Below are 22060 nucleotides of genomic sequence, written 5' to 3' on the forward strand. Positions count from 1 at the left end.
ATTAAAGTACATTTAATATCAGGTACTTTAAGACTTTACTCAAGTACTATTTGTATGGTTGACTTTTACCAAAGTAATATTTTTAAACTAGTATGACTTTTGGATACTTGTAAATACTGTGTAAACAAGTAACTGTTAACATGTTGATAACACCGTGTCAACTTTATAATTTGACATGATGTCAGTGTTGCATTTGCTACTTGTTGCACTTCCCCAAAGTGGCCAAAAAATAACAGGTTTACAAAATGAAATATTGTGATAAAAGTACAATATATAGCACAGTTGAAAATAAGATATGCTAGCCATGAGAGTAAATCAAATGAAGACAAAAAGCAAATGAAATTAAATGATCATTTTCAAAAAGAAATTAAAAAATTGGCCAAATTGTCAGACTGGGACGATGAAGATCTTTAAAGTATTCAAAAATAAGCCTCGCTTCATGAAGTATCACATTAACAAACAATTGTATGTCAGCTCACATGCAACCACTGTCCTCTGTCCTTTTAGGCTGCTGTCTGAACTGTTTCCTGGGGCCACTGAGCTGTACGAGAGAGTGGCAGCAAATCGGGAGCAGTGGACCAAAGTGTCCCACAAGTTCACCATCCGTGGGTTGCCTAGCAACAACAGCCTAGACTTCCTGGACCAGGAGTACGAGCTGCTGCAGTCCCAGGGTGCTTTCGGGAGCGACGACCACTGCCTCAATGGTTGCCTTGAAGATGCAGAGGGAGGGAGGGGTCAGTGACACCAGCGGGCGGCCGACGGTTTCATGAAGTTTTCTGTGGTCCAATAAGAGGCTGAGGATACCTTTTTAGCGACCTGAGAGGGAGGGATCTCTCTGCTGTCAATCACTTAGATGCTTAGCAGGCCATGCAGAATGGACAGGACAAAGTTTTTGAAACTAATCGAATCAGACAAGTGATTTGAAACGAGCGGATCCACCTGAGCCGGTTCAGTGATTAGATGCTACGTGTTGCTTGTGTCTCCAGTTCAGGAAAGCAGAAGGTGGTGACTTCATCTTTTTCAGCAGCTGTACTGGAAAAATAAGTTTTTACCACGAGTCACGAGTTCATTCATACAGTACTGATCCTGATTTACGATTGTAAAAACACACACGCGCTGACACACATATGTACATGCACATACTGTTTAGACACACGACAGAGAAAAAAAAACAATTCATTGTTATGGAAAACGTCAACATGTAACAGTGAGATAAAGTGCTATACTTTCTGTAAAATGTTTCATAATAGCTTCTATTGATTTAAATGGCTCAGCTATGTTCACAAGCAGCTGCCATAGTCCCTCACCTGATGCTTATGAATGCATGCTGTATGGACACCTCATGTATTATTCCTTTTATCTTCGTCATCATCGATTTCTCCATGGCTAAGAAATTAATGCAGTACAATTTTATACCATCAGAACAGATTTTTGTATATTCAATTAACTCATTACATCCATGAATTTGTACAGGGGAGATTTAGCTCATTTACTCTACAATAACCGTCATCTGTATTCATTCACTTTCCCTCATTTTTTTGGGGGGTGTTTAAGGGAAAATTTGACAATCACTGATCAGTGACAGAGTCACAGATCCCTGGCCATGACACCCCACTCCATGCATTCATCAATAAAAACACACACCCTGTCACTGTATCTACACCACAAACAAATGCCACTCACGACCTTGTTTTATTTCTCCTACTCCCTTGCACATTTCTCACTTCCTTTCACATTTTAGTTCACTGATTTCCTCATGAAACACTCTAGATAGAGATCAACTGAAGCCCTTTAAAAGATCCATCTCATCTGTTAGTGTTAATGTGCCAGAGTAGAGCGTGTTATACAGAGTGTGTCATTGAGTGTGTCATATGGATCTGCCTTATTGCGCATCTTTGCTGCCTTTCTTAGAGCTTTTAATATATGAAAATTGAAATAAAGAGTCTGTTTAGTATGTATGTTGTATATTTGTTATAGACATAGTTTGAGTATCAGCGTGTTGACTGAATGATGCTCAGAAGATGTATATTTGTGAAATACCTGTGTGGAGACCTCAGATCTCATGTCATTTCACTTCTTTCTATTTTAAGTTATGTATACAACCACCAGTGGATATTAGGCAGACAAAACAGCATTTGTATGTTCTCAAATAATGTTTTAAAGAAGGAACTAGAGATGTAGCCGTCATAGAAAAGACTCAACAGTTCACTATTGCTGCATCCCAAAGGAAACGTTTAGAAGATTAGAGTCAAGTTGTCAGATTGTGCCTCATGTGAAAAGAAAAAAATATTTTGGGGGCCATGGGGTTTTTGTGTTACAATACATATTAAGTTTTATCTTCAATGTTCGACATCGGAAATGCTGCGGAGAAAACCACAGAATAGTTACACGAAGAGAAGCTTCTGTAATGGACAACACTGTACTGTACGTAGGCTGCGTGTGGAGGAGTGAGAGTGAGTGGATGGATGGACGGGTGGGTGTGTAGATGAGAGAGGAAAAGAGAGAGAGAATGAGAGAGAAAGGAGCGGAGGTAGTTTGTTTTAAGATCAAGAGAGAAATGTTTGGTATAACCGGCCCTTACAAAGCTGATCCTGATAGCGATGATGCAAACCTCAAGCGATCTCCTAAAAAAATTAACGTGATATTCATTTATAAAGCCCTGATAATGCTTGTGAAGATAGATGAAAGCAAAAATATTGCTAAAATATATAATTTTTCTTTGAAAGGGGTCTCACGAGGGCGCTTTAGGGAGGAGGGTTAATTGGTTAGCAGAGTGGTTTGATGTATGTGGTATACCTACTTTGGGATATGCATTAGCGTGATTGGATGAAATCGTTTGATCTGCCTTGGTCTGCTTCAATATTTTTTTACTCTAAATTTCTTAAAAGGGCATACAGAAGTGTTTGTAGAAGAGCCTCTCTCTCTTTCTCAAGCTCTTTCTCTCACACGTGGGTTTCTGTTATTATTATAAAACCACTGTTTCATACGTACCTGCCTTTTTCATGTGCAATATGAAGTGTCTGCCTCTGTGACGTTGCATAGATTCCTATGTAAATACCTATGCCTCTTGTTAAATTATTACTTTAGTTCTGAGTTCCCAAAGGCATTTAAGTGTTGGATCATGATGTTTCCATTAAAAAAAAAGAAAAATCAAATACCTGTGAAAGTTATAACCCGAAAATGCTTTTGAGAGTCCAGACCTAGGACAGTTTTCTATACTGAGTGTGTATCTGTCCCTTTATGTTTGTTTTAGAGAGTCAGGGCTAAATGTGCCAAGCAAAAAACAATCTACTTCCTGGCAAACAGGCAAACCTACAATTACTTTTTGTTCTCTAATGTTGGAGTCAAGTTGAGATCTGAAATTACAGGAAGTATGAACCCAATTTATCTCCCGTCATCACAGAACAGCAGGACTCAAACCTGTATGTAATTTCATTGTAATGATCACTTGTGACATGATTGTTAAAAGTGGCAAGAATATAATTGCTGTAAATATCAAAAAGAAAATGTTACTTGATTGTCTGTCATTACTACAATGGGAAGTATTTCAATTCTGTAATGTATTTAAAGTGATTGCATCCTGTTCTCTTTTTTTTATGCCATTTTTGAACAACCCCAAACTTTTAGACTTCAAGACAGAGGAGACGAAAGAACAGTATATGTGTATTTAGGATATACACATGATATTCTACCACACATGAGAATCCAAACTAATCTGAAATGTATACATGATGCTAATACTAAGGACTAAATCCAGTCATCTGTTAATTATTTGTTTTGTTGAGTTCTGAGTGCTGGTGGTCTTGTTCTCCTTCAGATGTAATGAACAAGGACATTTTTGACAAGACAAATGGATGAAGTTTTGATTTTTTTTTTCTTTCTTGGAATAAATCTGATGAAAGGCTTCTTGTTTACTGTCTCCAAAAAGTACAGCATGCCATATACTGCATATTCACCATACCATGTGTGCTCAGATTCCGGAAAAATGATCAGGTGACATCAGGCGACACAGATTTTGTCATCACAGTGGCATCTCTGTTGATCCTGTTGACCTATCCCACATGCTGATACTGTATAAGAATGGTCAGATTAACATGCTGGGGGGCCCTGGGGGGCAAAGATCCACTGTGGCTCATGACTGACTCCTCCCACCAGCAATCAGCAATCTCTCTACATTCTGCATGTAGTTAAAGTAATATTACTATAACTTTGTTGTAGAGTCTGTTAGGATGAGGCTCATGCAGGAAGAGGTTCTGAAACAGACAGACTGATTTAAATTAAATCAATTAAATTAATTAATTAAATCAAGTAAGACTGTATTTAGGAATGTGCATCATTAAGATTGTAACAAGGATCCTATTATCAGCTCATCAATTTATATGATGCGTAAAATGATGCTCATTACCTGACACATCTGGATTTAATCAAATTACCCCAACTGAAGGTATTCCAGTTTGTAGGAGAAAGTATAAATTCAGTGTGAAAGAAAAATTGCTTATGAATTTGTAAAGAGGCACATACACGTATAGACAAGACTTTGCAAGTTATGCAAGTGCGTATCGCATCAATAAAAACAGTCAAACACATAAAGCAGGATGGCTTACATGTACATCCCCTTAAAGGGTGACTCCTCAAATGTTACACATTTAGGTGTATTCACAAGTCTCGTGGAGTAGCCTACTACTGCATATGTGAAGAAAGAAGTGTAAAGCCTTTTGTGGCACTAGCGGGAGCTGCATCTAATCTGATAACTTGCCTCCAGTGATGTCACTCATCGGCTAGGTTGCAACATGGGTAATGTGGGCACCAGGTTTCAGGAGTCCGTCCAACTGGTCCAAACACACAGACAGCACAGCACACCCCAAACCAGCCCAATCACATCTAACCATTAAGCTGGAACAAAAAGAAAACTCATATCAAGACACAAACACCAGCAAAGTATCTGATCTAAAATCAAATTTAAGAGTCAGTTTTGCCTTACAATATGCACATGTTCCTAATATTTCTCTATTTCTATTTGAGTAAAAGTTTGAATGCAGGAATTTTACTTGAAATAGTGTATTTTCATTGGTGAAGGAAGTATTCAGATTGTGTCATTAAGTAAAAGTAGGAACATCACAGTGTAAAAATAAGCTATAACAAGTAAAAGTCCTATCATCAAAATTTTACTTCCGGTGAATTACAGAAGTATTTGCAACAACATGAACTTTAAGCGTCCAAAGTAAAAGTACACATTATGCAGATTAACCCCTGACAGTGTTAGGCTATATGACTTTATTATGAGTTATCGATGCATTAACATGGAGGCAGTACTTTAATGTGTTGGTTGATAAAGTGGATACATTTTAACCACTGTATGCAACAATGCATCATATTTTATGAACTGATCATGTGTTTTTTATATAAAATCTTAATCTTTAAAGTAAAAAGCAAATCAAAATTGAAGTACAGCTACTCGACTAATTAAACTAAGTTACTTTCAGTATTGTAAAAAGTACCCAAAAGTCACACTTGGTAAAAGATATTGTGCTAAAATATTACCTCAGTAAAAGTGAAATCACCCAATAGTACTTGACTAAAAGTCTTAAAGTATCCGATATTAAATGTATTTATACTGTGGTGTCAAAAGTAATTTTCTGGCAATAAATGTACTAAGGACTAAAAAGTACAAGTAAAAGTAAATTATACATATATTCACATTTATGAATATATTGTATGCTATTGGTCGCCCGATTATTGGCTCAGATATTCAACTTTTACTGATTATTTGAATCAATGTTTTTCTTATTTGATTGCTGATAAAATCCATTTAAAATGTGCTACTTTGGCTCTGATGCAGCATGTAATCTGCAGAGTAACTATTGAGGAAAGTTGTGAAATAAATGTAGTGCAGCAAAAAGTATATGCCTCCAAAATGTAGTGGAGTGGAAGTAGGCCTATAAAGTAGCAGAAATTGGAAATAGCCTACTCAAGTACCTCAAAATTGTACTTAAGTAGGCTAAAGTACTTGAGTAAATGTACTTAGTAACATTCAATCACATGTTACTTTCCATCACTGGAGAATGTATGACAATTTGGGATTTGCACTTTTAGTGGTTAAGTAAGGAAAGTATTTGAGTACTTCTTCCACCACTGGATAATACCCTGCCTCCAGTGAAACAGGCAGAATTACAGTACAAGACAGACAACTACTGAATAAAAGCTCTAATAACAATCCTCACTGCTGAACTGTCTGCAACCCATGTGTGATAAATCTAAATTATTGTGAGGTACAGGTGCAAGCAAAGTAGAGAGAATCTGCCAAGTTAGTAATTTCTCGCGTGACTTGGAGTGCGTGAGCTCTGCGCAATGAGAACTGCAGGTAGTCCGCCATTGCTGTATGAACAACTATCGGATTTGGCGTTTGGCTGTCAACAATAAACTTGCGGTGCCGGGACGCGGTGCTACGAGGTCGAGTGAAAGCTCGTCGGCTGCTGCATAAACCAGTAGTCACCCCCGTCCCTCCCTGGAGAATACTTTCATGTGAATACAGAGCCAACGGACGAGGCAACCATGTCCAATCTCAGCAAAGGCCCCACCAAGAAGGACACCAAAATGAGGATACGGGCCTTTCCTGTAAGTGCACACCGCAGTAGGTGCTCTGCCTGTCCGACAGGCGGGGACTCGATCGCCGTGGTCTGGGCTGCTGGCTAAATGCTAGCATGCTAACCAGCTGAGCAGCAGATATGACTTGCCTATCCGTAAACAAAGTGTAGCCGTCAAATGTTGAGGCTTGGTTTGTTGGTTAGGCGGCTGCTTTGTTTTATTATCACCTCGGTGTGAACTTTAATGAATGACTTTTATTGTCCTTAACGCTAAACTGTCTCACAACTCCCCCAAACGTTAGCTAGCAGGCTGGATCTGTCGGCACAGCCGACGCTAACATTAGCCCTGGCTCTTGACACTTGTTGTTTTGACTGCTTTTGGGATTCTTTATCAAATGCATGACGTCCTTGTGTACGAGCTCTTAATCTGACTGGCTTTCGTGCCCGGAAAGGCGAGCTACATTTCCAGCTGTGTGCAAGAACATGGAGCAGCGTTAATACAGCTGTGGATGGATGCTAACAAAAAACAAACCAGCTAACCTATCGTTAGTTCTGGTCTGCATTGTAGGTTACATCAAAACTAGACCCGAGGCTTGTTTTTGTCGTTGTTTTTGTTTGAATGTTGGTTTAGGAGCCCTCTCCTCCTCCACCTGGCACTCCCTTTGTCTGCAAGTCATTGAAAGACCTCATTTATGATCTGACCTCATTCTGCTTTAAATGAAATTTCTGCCTGTGTGACTGGCTGAGTGAGACTGTTCATCATCCGGATACTTGGTTGGTAACTCCTCTATGAGTAATGGAGTAATTTCGTGTGTGCTAGTAGCCACATAGCTACCTTGTGTTAGTACTGAGAGGACCTTTTACTTATGTGTGCCTGTTGAATGTGGCCCAGTCCTGACAGAGACTTGCTGTGAGAGGGCAGCATCTTGACATGCATGTGTTTGGGCTTGTCGGCCAAGGAGGAGCACACACTGTTCCTCCACACCAGCGGGGGCACATATTGAGGTCAGAGTTGAGAGCTGAGGAGAAGTGCTTCAATTTAAAGCTTTTGAGATTTGTAATATATTGATGCACTTCAGCCACGTGCTGTGCAGAACTAAATGTTTTTCACTCACTATTTATTGTTGCTGGAAACTTGAAAATCCTCTTCCTGCATTTTTTTTTTTTTTTTGCAAAATCTTGACAAATCAAGCACATTCCCCACACTACCAGCTTCTAAATGATATTGAACACTTAAAACTATTGTGATTGTTATTTTATTAAGTTTGTAAATAAGGACAGTGTTTTGTAGGATAGAACTTGTCGAACCCTCATGTAGGGTTGCACCGTTATACCGGTTTCAAGGTATATACAAAAAGTACACTGTAGTATGAAACCTGAGGATATATACTGAATTCTCCCAATTAGTGTTTTTTGAAAAATATGTATATTTCAAGTTTATATTACGTTTCTTGTCTGTGAGGACATAATATTTTGTCATTTATAATAGAGCATTTGTACAACCAAAAACCCTCCTGTTTTTGTTACGTTAAGGGTCATTGTAACTGATAATGATAATAATAGTTATTGTGTAATACTCTTTACCGTGATACCTTAAAACCATGATATTGTCTGGTATTGGTGTTGGTTATCACACCATTGCAACTCTAGCCACATGCCACGTTTAGAAATGTATGTTAGCAGATAAAGCCATACAGAACCTCAGTGGAGTAATCTCACAAACATGCACATGTATTATTATTTCTGACATATTTAACAGTACTGGCCTGTATTATGACATGCCCTACACATCTTCCTCATATAGCTGATGCACTTAGTTTGAGCCACAGAGGGGCTTGCTTTGATATAGATTTCTCTGACTGGAGGTTTGTTGATGATCTCAAGCGCACTTCAGTGGGACATGGCAGGAACTGAACATCGGACAATTACCCTTTATGGGATAGAGTGCCTTACCACTGCTATCCCACTAATTTATTGGATTAATTGGGTTTTAAGTAAGCTGTCAGAGGTAACTGAGAGAGATAGTAAACAGGATGACTTGAATCGGCCTACTTTAAATGTGCCGATTTTACCACAGAAGATACCAGATAGATTAGCTGCAAGATACACAGTTGTTTGCGTGAATAGAGGTGTATTATTTCAGAAATGCATAGTGATTCGTGATGTTGATGCTCCATCTCTATATACAGGTAATGTCACCTGTTCAGGGTTTAAAAATGAGCTGGCACAGTAACCGCACTCCTCCTAGCTGTTAACGTAGCTGTCGTGTCAGGACCTTTTTTAATGTTCGGCAGCTTTTTCCTGATTGATTCTTCCAGGTAGACCTTTGTTTCAGGCGTAGTAAAACTCCTGCCTCATTTGCAATAATCAGCGGACACTAAACGCTGACATGGCTGAAATATCAACCCTAACTATCTATAAATTTAAGCATATGTTTGGTGGAGATTCCTAAGAGCAATAGCAGGTGTGGATGTATTGTCTTCGAGTTTAGGATCAGGGCTAAAGGTCCTCTTTCCAGAATATGTTCTATTATAATAAGTTCACATGTGTGCGAACAGACAGCATAGATGTGGGAGCTTGTCAGATGACGGAGAGTATTTTGGGGTTTGGAAAAGCTGGCATCTCGTGTATAATACATTGCAAAATAAGTAAAGATTGTGAATTGATAAATTCTGCTCCCCATCCCCTGGCCCTCATTTCTGATGCAGAAACAAAATCAGGAAAAAACTACACAGAAGTGGTAGTCCTTGGATCTAAGTGTTGGTACAAATAATAAGGTATAATCATAGGTGATGGTCGTGTTATTCATTACTGTTTGCCTTTTGCAGATGACAATGGATGAGAAGTACGTCAACAATATCTGGGACCTTCTGAAGAATGCCATCCAGGAGATTCAGAGGAAGAACAACAGCGGCCTGAGCTTCGAGGAACTGTACAGGAACGCCTACACAATGGTCCTCCACAAACATGGAGAGAAGCTGTACACGGGCCTGCGGGAGGTCGTTACCGAACACCTTATCAACAAAGTAAGACTAACACAGATTGCAGGTATTTTCAAAACATTAGGCATGTTTATATTTTGGCAGGATCAGGTGGAATTACACAGATTTTGACATTCATGACGAGGTAATAACTCCTGTGGTAAACACATTACTAAATCCTTAAACTCCCATAAAATTTTGAAATTGTCCAAACCCTGATTTCCTTGAAAGTATTTGTGTATCTTCAGCAAGCAACTGTGCTGCTTTCTTCCTATCAAAGGAAATTGTGACACACGGCGTGATCCTCCTCTTAAGCTTGGTTATAGTGTCAGACACTTAAAGTCAAGTGATGACAGTGCTCGCAGAATGAACTACAACAGGCTTTATGCTGCTTTTTCTTGTTGTGTTTAAAGTATATTTGAGCGCTATTTCACTCGAGCTTCTAACAGATAATTATCAACTTGTCTTTATTATAAGATAGTCTGGTGGTAATTTAAGACTAGGTGTGGATTTAGAAGTGCTGACAGTATAGTTGATTTACAGCAGCAGTTTAAGGGTTTGTTCAGAGCTTTTGTTTGCATTTTAAAGCTGAATTTAAGCTTGACAGCATCTTCTCAGTCGCCTACTTGATGCTAAACAGAATCTGTCACAGGTTTTACATTAAGATGTATATTACTGCTTGGCCTGTGTGCTGTCCTTGCAAAACAAAGGTAATACCAGAAAACATGAGTTGTTTCTATTCATGAGCAGCCTTGTGAGGGCGAGTTTCAAAGGTGGGGAATGCAATTTCAGAGGCTGTTACTTGAAGTCTTGAGTAATGGGAGATTTGTGAAAGTCTTTAAGGATCACTTAGATCTCCCTCTGACAGATTCCTAATTTCTGTGACTGGCCGGGAAGTGCTCCCAAGATTGTGGATAGGGGTCCTTGAGTTGTAATTTTGTTCTGGGTTTTCAGCTGTACAAGTTAAGTCATCTGTCTGGTAGCCTTTCCCAAAACAGGTTTTTCCTTGTGTGTAGCAGAAGTGCATTAATATGTCTTTGAATGACAGCATGATAGAGAACAGGTTTCTCTGTTTGTTGATTTATTTGCTAGGAGAAATCCATTGTAATTAAATTGATGGGACATGCCACGTTTTTTCTCAGCTGTCTGTATAAAATAATTGAAATCCGTTGCTCATTTTGCAACTACAAGATTAACAAATTTTCGAATATTGCCAAGTTAGAGAAGCCATTAGTGAATGTTTCTCTTAAGCTGTCACTTGTTTCTTTGTTGCATATAATTAGTAACAAATGAAGTTTGGCCATGATGTCTGAAGTGAAAGCTTCTGTTCAGCTTGAGCAGTACAGTGTGCAGATACCCATTGGGCAATATTTCAGCAGCCTGCTGTTGAATATCAGCCAGATGGGTTTACAGCTTAACTGAATGCACATTCTTGACTTGGCAGGTTTAGTAAATTACCAGGAGGGAATGCCAACAAGCAACAGTACAAAGAAGAGCGATCTGACACCTGAGTGTGTTTTTATTATCTAATAATGATCCAGATATGACTTTCATGGAAAGACAGTAATTATTTGCCTGCAGCCAAAAAATCTACAAAATTATCTCAAAAAATACAACCAGACGGGAGTATTGAAAATAGCTTTGTTAGATCTTCAAAATATACTGTAAGTTTATTCCTATGTGACAGTCACTCCACCTCTCAGGTGGGTTTAATAGACAATTTGGGGCCTAATAGTTACTGCCATTAAGAATTGTTACTGAAGGATTGAGGGATTTAAAATGTCGTTTGAACAATGACACTGTTTGAGTCAGGGCTGCACAATTCATGGAAATATTATTGAAATCTTGGTATGGCCAAGTGCAATATTCAAATCTCAGAAGCTGCAACTCTTCTGATAAAGCTCAAATGTGTGACAAAACTTATAATTAAGTACTGTTTGTTTGGTAAAGACCCAAATACATGCCACTTCATGATTTTAATAATTTTTTCAATGAAAATGAAAATTGTGATGCTAAAATGATCATTCCTACTATTAGTGAATCATGTCACAATTTCATTATTATTTTTATTTTTTTACCATATCATGCAGCTCTAGTTTTAGTTTACACTTTATGCTTACTTCTCTGCTGAACACTGACCAGGTGGTCAGGACAGCAGGTGAATTTGAGGCCAAAATGAGAGAAAAAAAGAGAGATGAAATCATCTAGACAAGGACTGAAGAAGAGCTTAAAATCCTTCATGAATGTCAGTTCACCCACGCCCAAACTTTTCAATAAAATTATTTAGTCTTTTTTTCTACTTGCCATTATGGTTCCAAAAACATGGCAACAAACTTATGCACATCTTCTGGCTCCGCAATATGTAGAAACCAATAGAAGAAATTACACTCATGCTGACTGTAGTGATTTACAGTGGAGCATCACAACTAGAGCTGCAACAATTAGTTGATTAATTGATTATTCAGTCAAAAAAAGATTTTGGTAATCGATTAATCTAAGCCATTTGTCAGGCTTAAATGTCAAATATCTACTGCTTTTCTTTGTCATTTATGATCGATAATGAAGAGCTTTTGGGTTTTGGACTCTTGGTTGGACAAAAAAAGTGATTTGCAGATGTTACTTTGGGTTCTGAGAAATTGTGATGAGCGCTTTTCACAATATTTTGATATTAAACAATTAATTTTGAAAACAATCACCAGATTCTAAGATAAAAAAAATAATCATTTGTTGCAGACCTAATCACAGCCTTCTAAGTATAATGTTGGTATTGATGCAACATTCATTAAACAAGATTATATGTATATAACTGTAATTTAGGTTAAAGGTTGTTGTGAAATGTGATGGAGCAGCAGCATTAGAAATTGTCAGAACAGATTAACATAAGAGCAGCTTCTCATCAGCACCAAGCGACCAAAGTAACTTCATAATAACCTTTAAGAGGAATCCATGTGTGAGCACAAGGAGTCTTTTATTTAATCACTTATACAGATTTATGTGTTTGCTTCTATCTTGCACCTTAACATTTGATCTGGTGCATTAGTAGGAGCAGAGGTGATAATTCATCTTGTCCGGAAGGAGAAAACAGGGGAGGTTGGTGTGCCCTTAAGAGTCTTACTCTACAGAGACATTTGGTTTACAGTGCTGAGTCACACTGCAGTGTGACTATTATCAAGCTGTTTTATTCCTGACGAGTAGAGAAAGTGTATTAAAGAAACAGCAAAATATGATCATAATAAAATACTGCATGAATGTGTCAGCTTGATGCAGAAGCAATTTCCTCTCTTTAACAGGGACTTTTGGTTCTTGCTTAGGCACCGTGTTGTCATTAATACTGCAGAACTTGGTGTAGTCTGCCTGCCTCATGCATGTGTGTTTGTCTCCCACAAAGGTACGAGAAGATGTCCTCAACTCCCTAAACAATAACTTCCTCCAAACTCTAAATCAGGCCTGGAATGACCATCAAACAGCGATGGTGATGATCAGAGATATCCTCATGTATATGGTGAGTAGCTAAAGTTCCCTGTGATTTAACACATTTACACAGCTTTATAATAGCACACAACAGAGTTAGAAAATTCAATGCTATCATTGTTTTCTCTTATTTATGTGTGATTTCACAAAAGAAAGAATGTCTGTCCAGTGGTGCTGTTTCAGGTACACATGTAGATTTAAAGCATAAACTGTATAAAACATGGACGTAGTCTTTTTGATGTCACCTATATGTTACTGACGAGCTGTTTGTGAAGCTTAGTGTGTTGGCTCTAGCCATTGCCATCTTGGCAGTGCCTGGCTCCACTCAAGAGAGATGGAGCATGGGTGGAGCTGATCCAAGCCAAATGAAGCCTGGTTTGCTGACAGCTCGCTACACAGCAAGTGGCTAGCTGTCATACGAAGAGCCCATGCATTTAATTATGCATAACTGATCATGAACGGGAAAAATATCTTTACAGACCAAAACCATTTTTTGTACCAGGCTGTATACATGTTTTTTTTCTGCTCTAAAGTTCAGCATTTTTATATGTGATCTATGGGGATTGATTTTTATTGGAGTCTGCCTCAAGTGGCCATTCGAGAAACTGCAGTGTTTTGCACTTGGCTTTATTTCTGTTGGCTGCCTGATTTAAATTATAAACAATAGTTATTGACTGAGCTACAACAATAAAAACAATATTCTTAACTACTGTGATAACCACAGTTAAATAAAACTTTTGTGATAGTATCACCAACTGTAAGATTGGCATAATTACTTCTGATTCAGAAGAGTACACATTGGGGGCAACTGATCAAATATGACTAATAACCTATGACTGACTTGATTAAACTGCGTTCAAACAAAGTGAGGCGACCTGCCTCCCTTTCAGAGAGTGCAAACAGGTCTGTGTTGACTAAACTTTGTGTAGAGGGATAACGCCCTCCTGCTGCCCATGTTAATGGACTGCAGTGAGTATTTATGCTGTCGGTGCCAGAAATGGTGCGGAATTACACTGTGCTCCTATTTGCATATATATCAACTCATACTTGTATATGTATTGAAAAATTACCCTGACGTAGTTTTTTAAGTGTTGAATCATTATGTCTCAGTGCAAACAATTGATTTTGGCTAAATTAAAGTTGTTATGTCAATAATACATCAGTGAGATATATAAATGCTGAAGGCCGAGTCAGCAAGTGTTACTGTAATGAAACTTCTTGAACCCTCAGACCTCTGGGGGGTTAATGCAATAATCAGTGTTGCCCAAAACATTAATTCTCCTTTCTATGTGTTTGTCCCACAGGACCGGGTGTACGTACAGCAGAACAATGTGGAGAATGTTTACAACCTGGGTCTTATCATCTTTAGAGATCAGGTGGTTCGTTATGGCTGCATCAGAGACCACCTCCGGCAGACCCTGCTGGATATGATCGCACGGGAGAGGAAGGGGGAGGTGGTGGACAGGTAGCCAAACACACATAGACATGATTGATTGCACACAATTGCCAGTTGATGTTGATAAGTTCATTTTGATTTTAGTTGCACATACATTAGGAGGAAAATTAAAATCACATTGTATCTAGTTAAAGTAAGGTAAATGTTTAATCATCATTTGTCACCAGCCGGGATGCATGCTTTCTCCATAAATAATAAATAGCTGTCGAGTGCATCTGCTAAAATTAAATCTGCTGGGAAGTTCACTGAAACAGGCTCTGACATTTAAAACATTGATTTTTCTGAGCCTCATGCACTGTGGTGTGTTGTCTTTTTTTTTAGATGAATGAATAATCAAAAGTTAGGCTGCTGTGGAATAACTGTGGAATAAGCCTGAAGTGTTTTTCTGTTTGGTGTTTTTTAACATTGCAGATTTTACAATTTTCTTTTGCATCAGTGATTGTGCCTTCAGCGTTCGGTCTGCTTCTCTTCTCTACCAGGGGGGCCATTAGAAATGCCTGCCAAATGTTAATGATCCTCGGCCTTGAAGGGAGATCTGTTTATGAAGAAGACTTTGAGGCACCGTTCTTAGAAATGTCTGCAGAATTTTTCCAGGTTTGTAACAGAACGTCATTCCCCCGACTCTTCAGTGTTTATCATTTATTTTGATTGCTGTTAGTTGTTGCCTTGGCTACATCTTCCCTATCTGGGGTCCATACAAATACAATACAGCACAAATAATGAAAAATGGAAAGGAGTGTGAGAGCCATTTCTGTCATTTACAGCTTGTAAGTGTTTCTTGTTCACACTTAGATGGAGAGCCAAAAGTTCCTTGCAGAAAACAGTGCCAGTGTGTACATAAAGAAAGTGGAAGCCAGGATCAATGAGGAGATCGAGCGGGTGATGCACTGCCTGGACAAATCTACAGAGGAGCCTATTGTCAAGGTGGTGGAACGTGAGCTCATTTCCAAACACATGAAGACGATCGTAGAGATGGAGAACTCTGGCCTCGTCCACATGCTCAAAAACGGCAAGACAGACGGTAAGAGCGCTGCAGTTTTGCTTCATGTCTTTAGCATTTGTGGTTTCAGGCCCTTGTGAGCACTGGAAATTAAATCTACACAAACTAAAGAAATCCTCAGTGCTCTTTATTGACCTTTATAACTGTCACTTGCGAGAGATATATATTGTTTTGAATCAGTCATGCAGTCACAGTGTTCCCCTTGCTCATGTCACAAGCAGTAAGATACAAGCAATGTAATTTTAATGATTGGATTTCGATGGAACCGGGACTGCAGGCTTGTAGCTTCAGTGATGGTGGCTGGCCTCAGAAAATATTTTTCTTTTTTCAGCAGATCTCAGCTGCTTGGTCCTTTTCTCAGTTGTTGCAACTAGATTTCTAACATGTGTGCTTGTGTGTGTTTTCATGCATCTCCATCGCAGATTTGGCGTGCATGTACAAGCTGTTCAGCAGGGTTCCCAATGGGCTGAAGACCATGTGTGAGTGCATGAGCTCATACCTGCGGGAGCAAGGCAAAGCTCTTGTGTCAGAGGAAGGGGAGGGAAAGAACCCAGTAGACTACATCCAGGTGAGACGATGGGGTAGTTAGAGTACAGTGATGTTTTTGCTCAGTCTTTTGAATCTGCAGGAATGTCTTTGCTGCTGCAAGTGTAGGAGGCAGTTTTGATGGTTCATATGCTCTTGTGAAGAACGCTATGACCTTCTAACCACATATATTTTAGAGGAATGATAGAGAAAAAGACACCAGTCAGAACATCTAACCTTGTTAGATGAGTTATTTTACTGGCTCAGTGCGCTTTAGCACACCATTGCGTGCCGAGCCCTTACCATAATACACTTCCATAACTTCCCAGCAGAGGATAACTGCTTTGACCCCCTGCCTTTGTGCCCACAAACCATGATGGTGTCTGCCCTCAACTGCACAGTCTCTGCACTCTACTGAATAACATGTGAGGTCTTTCAGAGCAAAGGCACTTTCAAGTCTTATTACATTCATTTTTCTGTACTTTTGAAGCAGCCTGACGCTTTTCTGATGAGACTGGCTTTTTTCTGCTGTAGCTACTGTTAGAGCTTTCACTGCTGTGTTAGGCTACTGATAATGCAAACTGCTGCTGTATTATCTCCCATTCATCACTGTCTTCTTGCCCTTTTTCCCCTCAGGGTTTGCTGGACCTGAAGTCACGTTTCGACCGGTTCCTCCAGGAGTCCTTTAATAACGACCGGCTCTTCAAACAGACTATCGCAGGCGACTTTGAGTACTTCCTTAATCTCAACTCTCGCTCGCCTGAGTACCTCTCACTCTTCATTGATGACAAACTGAAGAAAGGAGTTAAAGGGGTGAGCTCTCTAATGGATTCATATTCTTATTTTAGGACATACAGATTAATGTTCATACAGGATTTGATGTCACACTGAAGCATGAAAGTAGGGAATCCAGGGGGTTTATCAGATCATTGACTCTTGTTTATGACCATCCTGTTTAATCTGTATCATTTGGTTTTCGTTCAGTTGACAGAGCAGGAGGTGGAGTCTATACTGGACAAGGCCATGGTGTTGTTCCGCTTCATGCAGGAAAAGGATGTGTTTGAGAGGTACTACAAGCAGCACCTGGCCCGCAGGCTGCTCACCAACAAGAGCGTCTCTGACGACTCTGAGAAGAACATGATCTCCAAGCTCAAGGTGAGCAGGAGTGTGATATGACATGTTCTTTGGAGTAAAATAATGAGATTTCAGTCAGGATGTTGGTTGAATGAAAAACCTTCAGTCGTCGCATGTGAAAAGGTTGTCAAGCTCAAATTATTTTATGCAATTTATTCTTCCTGTGCCATCATTATGACATTTTCTGTGATTTTCTGATCTTCTTAATGAGAATCTAAACCCCTATGGAAAGGATTTAAGCTTACAGATATGTATAGGTACATTACAAACAAAGTTTAGGATGGAGGAAACCTACAATAAGCAGGCTGTTTTCACTTGCTGCTGTTACAAGTTGACAACGATTTGCTGACCACCTTATGAGTGTTGATTTGAACACGAATAGCTTCTGATTAACTAAAACTCGATCCTTCTCCTGGTCTTCATTGCTCAGACCGAGTGCGGCTGTCAGTTCACCTCTAAACTGGAGGGCATGTTCCGGGACATGAGCATCTCCAACACCACCATGGATGAGTTTAGACAACATCTACAGACAACTGGGGTGAGGAGACGCTGCACACCACCACTCATTCTGTCAAAATAATGAGGCCACTTTGCTATTTGTAATCAGTACACGGCTGCTTGACTGACTGCATTGCCACGTTGCTCTGTTACATGAAAACAATTATGCACCTAACTATCCGTATCCTGGGAATACATGCTGCTTATTTCTGGCTGCGCTGTCACCAGAGCCTCTGTCACTCTATTTGATTGTCATTCTAGTGTGCTGAAACAAATGTGATTCATGTTTAGCAGATAATAAATTAGCAGAAATTAATCCCAGTAATTATCTGAGCACATTTTTACTTGTCTACATCCAAAAAGTGCATTTTAAAAGTAATTAAACCTATTTTCTCATGTATCTAAATGATTATTCTGTCAAATTAAGAGTACACAGTACTCTGTTTCAGTGAAATGTGACCCATTTTTGTCAGTGGTCTGTAGTTATTTTTGTCTAATTAAGTTCTGTTCGATTTATCTGCTTCTAACCCTCTAATTGCACCAATAAAAATCATCGGTGTACAGGGTGTAATTACATCAGCGTAGATTGAAAACTGATTGTGCTTCTTGCGGCTTTTACGACTCCAGGTGTCACTCGGAGGGGTTGATCTCACTGTGAGAGTCCTGACCACGGGATACTGGCCAACACAATCAGCAACACCTAAGTGCAACATCCCTCCTTCACCGCGACATGCATTTGAGGTCTTTAGAAGGTGAGACACTTCAAGCACAGAATTAGAACTTTATTGTTTATACATTTGATTTCAGTCCACAATTTGTGATATGATCCAAACGGAGGAGTCATACTAAGCCCCATTGTGTGTAAATGCAATTGGAAGCTAACCAGAGCAACAACCTTTTTACAATCTTGTCCCGTTGTTGAAGATATGAGCTTTCATTTCTTCCTAGAAACACAATTATCACACGTGATGCATTGTCAAGGTGTTCTCTTCCTGTCTATTGCAGAAAGTACTAACGCCTAAGTTGGATTAATTGTGCTGCATTGCCTATTCTTAGATGTTAACCTCCAGTGACTCCTTTGTGCGTGTAGGTTTTATCTTGGTAAGCACAGCGGAAGACAACTCACACTGCAGCACCATATGGGCTCTGCAGATCTAAACGCCACCTTCTACGGTCCCATCAAAAAGGTTTGTGTCACTTTAAAATGGAGTATCAGCACATTTCTACTATACTGTATGCAATAATTATGCCATGTCATGTGAATAAACAATGGAAAGAAGATTTTTCCATGCAGTGTCATTAATGCAGTTCTGCAAAGTATTAGTTAAGATGTCTTATACCACTTTGAAAATGTTTTTAAGCGTTTAAATAATACCTCAAACCGAACATTTTGAAAGGAGGACGGATCAGAGGTCGGCGTAGGAGGAGCCCAGGTAACCGGTTCCAACACCAGGAAGCACATCCTGCAGGTCTCCACCTTCCAGATGACCATCCTCATGCTTTTTAACAACAGAGAGAAGTCAACCTTTGAGGTACACAACTCAGCGCCCTTCTGCCCTTACACAGTGTACCAGTTCCCATAGTATCTTCCTCCCAGTATTCCTGCTTTTCTCTCTGTTACATCTTGGTTATTGTTTCATCATGGCCCCGAACTTGATTTCTCCACCCTGTAGGAGATACAGCAGGAGACTGACATCCCAGAGAGGGAGCTGGTGCGAGCGCTGCAGTCTCTGGCCTGTGGGAAGCCCACTCAGAGAGTTCTCACCAAGGAGCCCAAGTCCAAGGAGATTGAGAACGGCCATGTGTTTACAGTCAATGACCAGTTTACCTCCAAACTGCACCGTGTCAAAATCCAGACAGGTGAGGACCATCATGAAGTTTATGTGGTGTTTTCTGAAGACTTAAATTAAAGTCATGTTTTTATTTTGATGCATTATTATTGTATATGAATGAGTTATTGTGCCCTCTGAATACATAGAACAGTTTCAAATTGCTGCCTTAAAGACCTAATGCCATATTCTAATCTCATATAGCAGCAAATGTGACAAAACAACTTGTGTTTAGCATTTATTTTCATTTGTTATGCACCATCTAGTGGCCGCTAAACAGGGAGAGTCGGACCCAGAGAGGAAGGAGACACGACAGAAAGTGGACGACGACAGGAAGCATGAGATCGAAGCTGCCATAGTTCGTATCATGAAGTCCAGAAAGAAGATGCAGCACAATGTCCTAGTAGCAGAGGTCAGTCAGCTGACATGTTTGCATTTTGGTCCCACATGATCATAGTTTACTCTTTCACATTTTCATACCTTTTATTGAGCCCTGTAGTGATGATTGAGTCTTGAAGTATAAAATTATAAAAGAAACAGTTTAGTTTAACTTCATAAAAATGTTTTACAGATTTTAATTCTTTTGGACACAGTGTTGTAAAATAACAGAAAATTAAAGCAAAAGATGTTAAACAAGGTGATTAAAAAATGACAAAAAATGCAAAAGTACTGATTTTGTTACTTTGATTCATGTCCCCACAGGTCACACAGCAGTTGCGAGCACGATTCCTCCCTAGTCCTGTAGTCATCAAGAAGCGCATTGAAGGACTCATTGAGAGGGAATATTTGGCACGAACACCGGAGGACCGCAAAGTGTACACTTACGTAGCATAAAACAAGTGAATTCAATGAAAGCTAACTTTGAGTTGAGAGAAACTGAGAGCCTTGTTTTTTTGTGGACTGCTATGCGTTTGAATGAACTTGGAAGTGCTTTCATCATTGATTCTGGGAAACACTGGGAAGCTTAACTTTTCTTCCATAAAATGTGTAAAAAAAGAAAAAAATCATGCAAAAGATGGGGAAGTTTTCTAGCAATATTAGATTTCTTCTGCTGAGAGGAGTTAAAGGAGGGGGTTCTAGTTTTGTACAAAATCATGTTTCTTGTGGCCTTCGGAGAGAATTGGGCGAGCCTGTTTGCCAATTAACCACGTGCTGTCGAGAACGAGCGTAAACATGTTCAAAGCAAACATGTGGCTACATGGAGACCAAGAAAACATTTGAATTCACTCCCCTGTTTTAAATGTTGATGTCAATGTGTTATGTTTGTTTTTTGTGGCACATTGATGGCTGTACAGGTTGACAAGACACTCTTGGCCTTTTTCCTCCCAGAGGATTTTAAATTTAAAGAAGAGGACAAAGTGTTAACTGTTGCAGACCTGGCTTACAACAGTAGTGAAATACATTTTGAGTACTTGAGAAAACAGGAAGAGTGCTTAATTTATGTTGCAGATATGTCTGTTTTTTTCTGAGGTTGTTTTCATTTCTGTTACGAACTAAGTGCACCTCACACAGCTGAAATATTTAATGCCATTTTCAATATTTTGGCCAGGTCTGCACTAGTGGTTAGAGAGATCAAGAGCTGTAGCTTCACAGCATGCATTTTATCTAACGGATCAATCGAGGGTATAAGACGCACATAAAAGCTCCATAAATGGTGTTTGGTCTCTCATGACACATTTTTCACTTCAGGCCTGCTGTATGATCGGCCAAAAAAAGATTTATCTCCTCTCTTTGAATGGAAGGTTCTTCGTGGTGCAGGTTTCAAAGAGGATTTTTTTGTTTTTGTTTTTGTTTTTTTCCATTCTCAACTGCATTTTGAACGGGTGGAACCAGTCTAGCACCATATTCTAATGTGTACAAATTGTAAAATAATTATTGTACTCACTGCGAAGGTGGATTGTACAGGGCCTTGTTTTCATCATATTAAATGTAGAATAAAAAAACACGAAGGGATGGGTTTTTTCTTTTTTTTTTTACAGCTTTCATGAGAAGGCCTAGGCAAATGTCAAAAAATACTTGCCTCTCTGACCATAATTAAAGCTCAATGTAAATGGTAAGCCACAGACAAAATCCCCATGTTCAAATGAGGAACTTTGCCTCTGGAGTACATTGTTTACTACAGTATTGTGAGGTTTGAAGTGTAACTCTTCTTTCCATTATTAGAAAAAACACTTGTGTAGTTTTGTTGAAATTGTTTTAGAGAGGCGTAGATCCAGCTGTATAGTTTGTGTTGCTGTTTATTTGTTGCTGAGAGGTGTGTCTAATAATTACCTTCTGATATCAAATGAGCCAACAAAAACAACACAAGCACCACAAACTACAGCCTTCAACTTGTTGAAATGTGAATCAACGCCTCTGTAAAGCAGATCTGACAAAGACACTAACACTGATGAAATGTGTTCAGTGTTAAATAAAAAGAGAAGATGAGATAAATAACCGTATAAATGAATAGACAAAATATGTAATTTAACCATGAAATTGTTTTTAAAACTCAGCTCATTGTAATGAAATGTTAATTTCATGTCTGGTTCTTTTCAGTTTCTTTCAGGTCATTTTTATTTCATAACTGCAATTTCTATTTT

At 39.1% G+C, this 22060-nt stretch overlaps 2 protein-coding genes across 4 annotated transcripts in view; both read left to right on the plus strand.

Annotated features, from left to right (window-relative positions):
• pde2a (phosphodiesterase 2A) overlaps nucleotides 1–3905 on the plus strand; it is a 111860-nt gene extending 107955 nt beyond the window's left edge. For both annotated transcript variants that reach the window (XM_073481618.1, XM_073481625.1), the window contains one exon: nucleotides 508–3905. In XM_073481618.1, coding sequence (XP_073337719.1) covers nucleotides 508–742 — 235 coding nt within the window. In that variant the 3' untranslated portion in view covers nucleotides 743–3905. The remainder of the gene's footprint in view (nucleotides 1–507) is intronic.
• A 2432-nt stretch (nucleotides 3906–6337) lies between these two features.
• Nucleotides 6338–21431, plus strand: cul3b (cullin 3b). Of its 2 annotated transcripts, none has more exons than XM_073487922.1 (16): nucleotides 6338–6615; nucleotides 9413–9610; nucleotides 12954–13067; nucleotides 14341–14501; nucleotides 14972–15086; nucleotides 15285–15513; nucleotides 15915–16060; nucleotides 16654–16830; nucleotides 17002–17172; nucleotides 17582–17689; nucleotides 18277–18401; nucleotides 18740–18836; nucleotides 19050–19181; nucleotides 19323–19509; nucleotides 19745–19890; nucleotides 20181–21431. In XM_073487922.1, the coding sequence occupies exons 1-16, from the start codon at nucleotides 6553–6555 to the stop codon at nucleotides 20310–20312; spliced, it is 2301 nt and encodes a 766-aa protein (XP_073344023.1). In that variant the 5' UTR covers nucleotides 6338–6552; the 3' UTR covers nucleotides 20313–21431. The 2 variants fall into 2 exon arrangements, with proteins under 2 accessions (XP_073344023.1, XP_073344016.1); XM_073487915.1 differs by having other exon boundaries at nucleotides 6464–6615; nucleotides 19047–19181; nucleotides 20181–20408.
• The last annotated feature ends 629 nt before the right edge of the window (nucleotides 21432–22060 follow it).

This window comes from Pagrus major, chromosome 2 (assembly GCF_040436345.1).
Source record: "Pagrus major chromosome 2, Pma_NU_1.0".
Lineage (NCBI taxonomy): Eukaryota > Metazoa > Chordata > Actinopteri > Spariformes > Sparidae > Pagrus > Pagrus major.